The sequence below is a fragment of the Hyalella azteca genome, unplaced genomic scaffold (assembly GCF_000764305.2).
Source record: "Hyalella azteca isolate HAZT.00-mixed unplaced genomic scaffold, Hazt_2.0.2 contig13219, whole genome shotgun sequence".
In the NCBI taxonomy this organism is placed as follows: Eukaryota; Metazoa; Arthropoda; class Malacostraca; order Amphipoda; family Hyalellidae; genus Hyalella; species Hyalella azteca.
Window position 1 is genome coordinate 65,001 of NW_025943148.1, and position 6,697 is coordinate 71,697.

General features: G+C 38.2%; 2 protein-coding genes across 3 annotated transcripts in view; one reads left to right on the top strand and one right to left on the bottom strand.

The window, feature by feature from the left end:
* The window catches only part of LOC108671102 (alpha-actinin, sarcomeric), a 53,150-nt gene extending 50,705 nt beyond the window's left edge, over nucleotides 1-2,445 (top strand). For both annotated transcript variants that reach the window (XM_018158580.2, XM_018158581.2), the window contains exon 17: nucleotides 121-2,445. In XM_018158580.2, coding sequence (XP_018014069.1) covers nucleotides 121-279 — 159 coding nt within the window. In that variant the 3' untranslated portion in view covers nucleotides 280-2,445. The remainder of the gene's footprint in view (nucleotides 1-120) is intronic.
* A 311-nt stretch (nucleotides 2,446-2,756) lies between these two features.
* Nucleotides 2,757-6,409, bottom strand: LOC108671103 (galactose-1-phosphate uridylyltransferase). The gene is made up of 8 exons (XM_018158582.2): nucleotides 6,209-6,409; nucleotides 5,851-6,020; nucleotides 5,465-5,593; nucleotides 5,090-5,166; nucleotides 4,781-4,886; nucleotides 4,466-4,588; nucleotides 3,837-4,053; nucleotides 2,757-3,509 (listed from the first exon to the last, which is right to left on the bottom strand). The coding sequence occupies exons 1-8, from the start codon at nucleotides 6,225-6,227 to the stop codon at nucleotides 3,304-3,306; spliced, it is 1,047 nt and encodes a 348-aa protein (XP_018014071.1). The 5' UTR covers nucleotides 6,228-6,409; the 3' UTR covers nucleotides 2,757-3,303.
* Nucleotides 6,410-6,697: the final 288 nt, after the last annotated feature.

Sequence of the window (6,697 nt, forward strand, 5' to 3'; positions counted from 1 at the left end):
GAAGGTATTTTTTGCGTTTCTTGCCTCTGGATACATACTTTTTACCTCGAATTTTCCTTGAAACGACGGTTTTGTAATGTAATAGTGCATTCCTTAATTGTAAATTAATTATTTGTGCAGCCTTACATCCTGCCTGAGGAGCTGCAACGAGAACTGCCCCCCGACCAGGCCGAGTACTGCATCCAGCGTATGCAGCCCTACACAGGGGGCGACGCCCCAAGAGAAGCCCTCGACTACATGTCCTTCTCCACATCCCTGTACGGCGAGAGCGACTTGTAAACAACGTCGTGTCGTCCGGCAAACTCAACTCGTTGTCTTCCGTCGTGGCTAGAGCACAATCATACCGCCTGTGGGACGTGGCCAGCAGATATCTTTTAGGCATTCATCAGTCGTCGAGAAATGAATTGACGCATTTGATCGCATTGACTTTGGGAATGAAAGTTACTAATCTGGAAGAGATGCAAAGTCACTGCATTGTGATAAAGAAATCAACAAGAAATATTTTAATTGGCTCTTACTTCGCAACGGCAAATTAATAAGAGTTGCTTGAAATTTACATGAACAAAACAAGAATCTAATGAAGTTTGACTGCTCGGTGATTTAAGAGCTGAACTACTAATTGCCTGTCGCGAGGCATCTGCTGTGCTGCTTCTGCTAACTTACCAATTGACTGCCATTCGAGTGTGATTCTCTCTCATATAATGAAGAGTTGTGACTTCTTTCTATACTCTAGAGAGTTATAATTGTTCACTGCTTTCGGGATCATGGTTTTTAGATTTCATTTATCTTGCCATTTTCAAACGATGTCATTGAAATTGGTAGTTTGTAAAATCTTCCTTTTTTGCGGGGGTGGGGAATATGTATTTATTTGATACCATATCGAAAAACTAATCATGATATTTACTCAGGTGCTGAGATATTTGATTATTTTTTGTTCTGTCTCGAGAAAATTGTTATGAAAATTTGATATTGAGAATTGCACAAATCATGTGCTTGTTATGTGGCGGAGCAATAACAAAAGATGCGATCAATTGTTCGCCGTTATGGTGAGTGGATAAGAAGCCTCAGTAGATTATGTTGATAGGTTCCTATTGTTGATTACAAGTCAAGTCTATTTTGAACGAGTACATTTGAATTGAAATCGTATTTTTATACCAAGTACTTTTGGTAGACCTCTGGGCCAATAACTACTGTCTAAGAGTTGCTATTGTTCATTCAGGCCCATAAGTTTTGAAAGTTATTATATAGCAAAGTAGCAATAGTCGAGGCAAACAGTTTCATTTCTCCACTCATGCTGCTATACTTCGGTTTAGATTTTTTATATTGGGAAAAAATTCCCAGCTCTTTTCGTAACCATCTAGAGTTTGCGAGCATTTTGCACAGGTCAGTCTGTCATCTTCGTACGATGCGTGTATGTTGGGCCGTCTGAACATGAACGATCGAAACATGGATAAGATTATACCATTACTTCTTCTTCCATGAAATTCATCCGAAAAATAGCCTAAGAAGATGTGCTTTCTTGTGTTTCTCTCGTTTAATTGTGTGTGTATTGCAGCTCAAGACGTCTTATGTGGCCTATCTCTATTGTCCATCTTTTTGCTCCTCGATTGGATTTTTGTTATGTACCGTGAATGAATGCAGCTCTCATTTGTGTTTGTATTCGCGCTTCGTTTTATTTCGTTCGTTTTCCAATTGCATCGCTATTATCTGAAGTTCATCGTTAATTACGCCCACGGTATTAGTAAGGTCACGAACAAGTCTCTGACTGAGTTTTACTGCTTAAGAAATACAGGATCAAAATTTCCAGTATTGGAGGCGTTAAATTCTGAATTCTATCGTGCATGCTAAGTTCAACTGTTGCTTACACCCAATGCACACGCTGTCAATATGAAACTTGATCTACTGCCATCTAGTCCAATTTGCGCGACTTGTAGGGCTGTCACGCAATGAATTTCCGCTGGTGTATTTCGCGAGTGCCTGCGTCCTGTGTAAATTTTCTTTATTGTGTCTCGTAATACGTACATGTGTGTACCTTCATGTCTCCTCTGTATTCTGTGTACAGTTTTCTTTTGTTGCAGAGGGAGACGCTCTCTCATCAACTTTTCAAGCTCGTCTCTCTACTTTTGCTCCTTATCTCACCTCGCTTCTTATTAGTAGTCGCTTCTTCGTACTGTTATTGATTAAGTTAAGAGTGTCAGCATGCATGAAGATAAGAGGAAGAGGTCTGCCTTGAGGTGCCCTTCATATCACTTGACTGTAAGTCGTTCATATCATACGAGGTCTTCTATTTAGCGAAGATTTGAAGCCTGGTTAGAATCGATACGCCGGTGATCATGCACAAAATGTCAAATTATATGTAGTGCGGTGATTTACGTTGCTTTAGTTGCAGCTGCTTGTACTCGTTTCAGACAAAATAATGAACACAATAAAACTCCCATAACAGTGGATCTCTAATTCTTTCTTCCTACTTCTCTCATGTTCTACAGGAATCTTGAGGCTGTACTTGGTCTTTTTTATGGCAAGAGTAAGCTTTTTTTGTAAGCTACATCCACTGTTTTTCCTAAGATTTTGTAAGAATTCGACTCTCGATTGAATAAAACCACATCGAGTTACGTGTATTAGACAATGATTGCGATGATCAACAAATGTTTCTTGGTGGATTTATATGCCGACGTTTGAGGCAAAGAAATTTTGAACTATTTATAGTAACATTAATCGAATTTATCATTTCTATTCCTGAGTAATAAAAATTTACAGATAATTCAACTCGTTTATGTACATAAATCAGGTTAAAGTTCAAGAATATGCTTGAAAATAACTATTATGACTAGAATAACATTTGTATCTTTGTAACAAACGAAGACAACCTCTTTATGAAAGTCTAAACATAGCGCGTGAAATCAATTCAGAAGCGGAATCACGTTATTATTAAATGAATCCATATTTATTATTATAAATCAATTGACATGACACTGATATTGTAAATCATAACACCAAGTCTAGTTATACCGCATCCCATGCTTCAATTGAGTGAATTAAGAACGCTGCAAGAAATACAAGAAGTATCAGCAGTACAAATAAGCTAAAACATTTTATAAATACAGGTAATAATGTTAATTTTGCGTAAATGATAATTTTGCCCAAGCAACCGTGAGATGTGCTATTATGAAAACAGCGTAAATTTATTTAACCTAGACGAGCGAAGTACTCACTGATAATGAATCTAATTTAATCAACCATGTGAAATTAAAAGTACGCAGGCATATCAGGTTGGCGGCGAGCAGCAACAGGAGGATTAAAAAATCATGCTTGTTTGTAGTGCACCGAAGGAAGATCCCTGAGTTTCTGAGCAGCCTGCTCCGCAGTGAGATCTCGCTGCGCCTGGGCAAGCAGTTCGTAGCCCACCATGTGCTTCTTCACTGTTGCAGATCTCAGCAGAGGCGGCAGGAACATTCCGTGAAACGTCCAATGTTCGTTGGGGTCTTGCAGATGATCTCCAGTTGGTGCGCCTTCAACCGTGAGAACAAGATTAGCACCTAGTCGCCCGATTCATTTTTGGGTTTTGTTTACATTTTTGAATGCGAGGAATCGGCATGATCATTTTTATCACATTATATATTATACTGATAGATGAACACAGTTAAACAGTATTATATAAAATGAGAATGAAAATTGAGTGTTTTTTAATAGTCGAATCATTGTAAATCGTGATAATTATTGTTGAAAACCTTACGAACTTTGAGGATATGCAACGAGGCAATAGTGGTAGACTACTGACTTATTCTAGTTAAAATTATCATATTGCATTTGCCGATTTGCGTGCGAAACTAACTTACCATGCCACCCCATGGAGTACGGGAAGGAGCATGAGAAAAGATTGTCGTATCTCGTCGTGATTTGACGTATAATGTCGGCGAGAGAGTCGCGCTGCTCGGGAGTGAGATCTGTGAACCGCCTTACGTGCTCCTTTGGTAGCACCATAGTCTCGTACGGCCACACTGCCCAGTACGGCACCAGTACCAGCCACGAGTCGTTGCTGCATACAATGCGCTCCTAAGCAAGAAATCATTATTAATTTCTACAGCAAATAATCATTTTTAGGTTTCTGGGTAAAGAATCATCTTTAGATGCGATCAACTTCTACCAATCTCTAAGCAACTGGATTTTAAACTTTGTTTTCAAGAACAGTCTCCTGTTAAATACCCCAATCTTGTGATGTGGAGTAATGCGATTTTCCATTATCGAAAATAAACTTAAGCGCTGCTACAGAAAAAGCATATTATTGCAGTGAAATTTGAAATAATGCAGGAAAAGATCTGTGTTTGGAAACACAAAATGAGCTGCATTCGTTGATTGATCAAAATAGGAACAAATAATTAAAAACATAGAGCTTAAATCTAAAAATTAATTTTCACCAACGAGAAATATTAATTGAAAGTTATTTCATAAGGTAGATTATGTGTACCTGTTTTTCGAGTTCCTTGTGGACGTAATCCATGAGCATCGGACGGCCATGCTGTTCAAAATACTGCTTCTGCTTTTCATGCTTGATTCGAGCTTCATTTGGGATAAATGATGACGCCCAAATCTAAGAGGAGTAATTTTAAACTAAAATGCAAGAATATTAACATGAAAATAACAGAAAAATACTATGAACCGGCGAGATTCTTAGAATATTACTGTGGTATGACTCGCAGTTATATTTACGAACGGGTAAATATCTTTACATGTGAACAAATTAAAAAAACTTCTAATAGAGACCATAGACATAGTTATCTACCTGACAATGCGGGTGAGGATTCGAGCACCCCATCATTGCTCCCTTATTTTCAAAAATTTGAACCCAATTGAATTTCGGGCCCAAAACTTCCATTTCTGAAATCCATCTGAAAAAAAAATTTTTTTCAGTGTTATAAAATCTTGTTATAATATTGATATACCGTAGTTCTGTTTGATCTCTCTTAAGGAGTAAAAATTACCGGTATTTGAAAGAAAATGTAAGTTTGGGAGTAATTTAATTACTATTTTAAAATTAATAACATCATAAATGTAAATTTATTGCCATACGAATACTGAACAAAATTATTACCTGTCAACAACATTGCGAACCTCGCTTTGAGTCATGAGAGGCAGCGTCAAATCAGACCGTGGATGGAAGCACATGACCTGAGTATAGGTTAAAATATAAAGCACGTAAACCGCGAAAAAATGGGCAAGTAGGAACAAGTTTTTACGTATAAACTTGCTCAGAATAGGATTGGATTTACAGTATTGACGATTCCTTCGTAATAGAAATAAGCTGCCAAAATCGAAGTATCAATAAAAATAAAACTTAATAGGAATAGGCACATTTGCTATACCTATAGGTAGTCATCTGATACATCAAAATAACTTAGCCAACAAGTTAAGGCACGGCGATTGCAATTCGTGAACGCGAGTGAAATTTTAAATTACGTGAACTAACCTTGCAACACCCTTTTGCTGGAGCCGCTTGGAAGAGTGGATCTTCGCTTGCTGGAGGCTCAGGAACGTCTTCCAGTAGAGCAGGAAAATCATTTGTGAAGACAAACGTAGACTCATAATCCGGATTTACCTACGGTACATGAAACATGGATATTATTTCTATGATAATATATCTTCGAGCTTTAAATAATAAAGTCTGTACAACGACAATAATGCAATGCCAGGCAAATACAACTAACACATATTTAAATTTGGATTATATGTTGTACTCAGATGTCGATAATTTGCTACAGAATTATTTCGCACCATGTTTGTTCAATACATTTGCTATTTTCATCCTAAATATTAGTATTTAGCTCCAATTTAAATATGCATTATTTAACGCACCTGTCCATTTGGTCTCGTAACCCTAGGACATAAAGGATTTTGGGGGTCATGAGAGGGTAGGATATCTTCGGCTGGTTTTTCAACTTGTCCGCTCCACGGCCGTTTCATACGATGAGGCGATACAAGAACCCACTCGTCTCGCAGTGGGTTGTAACGCACGTGCTGGTGCTCTGAAAAGTACATCTTTCGTTTGTACCGTGCAACAAACTGGATAAAATCACATTTTGTGCACGAGCCTACAAATTTCCCAATAGGTCAACTAACTTTATCTTTTATTTACGATGGGAAAAGACAATATCATGTTAAATACTCCAACACCAATAATTAACGCTTTTTCTTATATCATTCATTCACATACCACTTGCTTGAAATGTCATAGCTCAGCTGCACTGTTTCCTCGTCTTGTCGCGGCATTTGACTGCTGATCCGGCTCAGTCAGTACCGTTTCACGATTGTTATCTCTCGTCCGTGAAAAAACGTTGGTGCTTTCATACGCGGAAAAATTAGTTTAGATTAGATAGGAGTTTCGTTTAAAGTTTTCATTCTCGTGTACGATACACCTTTGGGGCGGGGGGTCTAGGGTTACTACTTACTAGTACGGTAGATTTGATTCGTAGAAAGACAGACGCCGTGCGGCAGACTGGCAGTGGTTTCTTTCTGCCACTACTGCCAGTGCAGTCCTGACTCAATTCAGGTTGTGCTTGGCATCCCGCGGAAATACTAGCATGATAACTTGATAAGAAATGCTAGTTATAATGTTATAGTCACATAGCTCACATTTAAGTACTTCAAGAATCAATACCTAGTTCATTTCATGGCCAGAGACGAAATAATCGACACTGATTCT

Bases quoted from the DNA above. Each gene is read 5' to 3' on its own strand.
- LOC108671103 (XM_018158582.2), bottom strand. The intron at 4,589-4,780 runs GTAGATAACTAT...TACTCCTCTTAG, and splicing joins ATCCTCACCCGCATTGTCAG to ATTTGGGCGTCATCATTTAT. The intron at 4,054-4,465 runs GTACACATAATC...TTTCTTGCTTAG, and splicing joins ACAAGGAACTCGAAAAACAG to GAGCGCATTGTATGCAGCAA.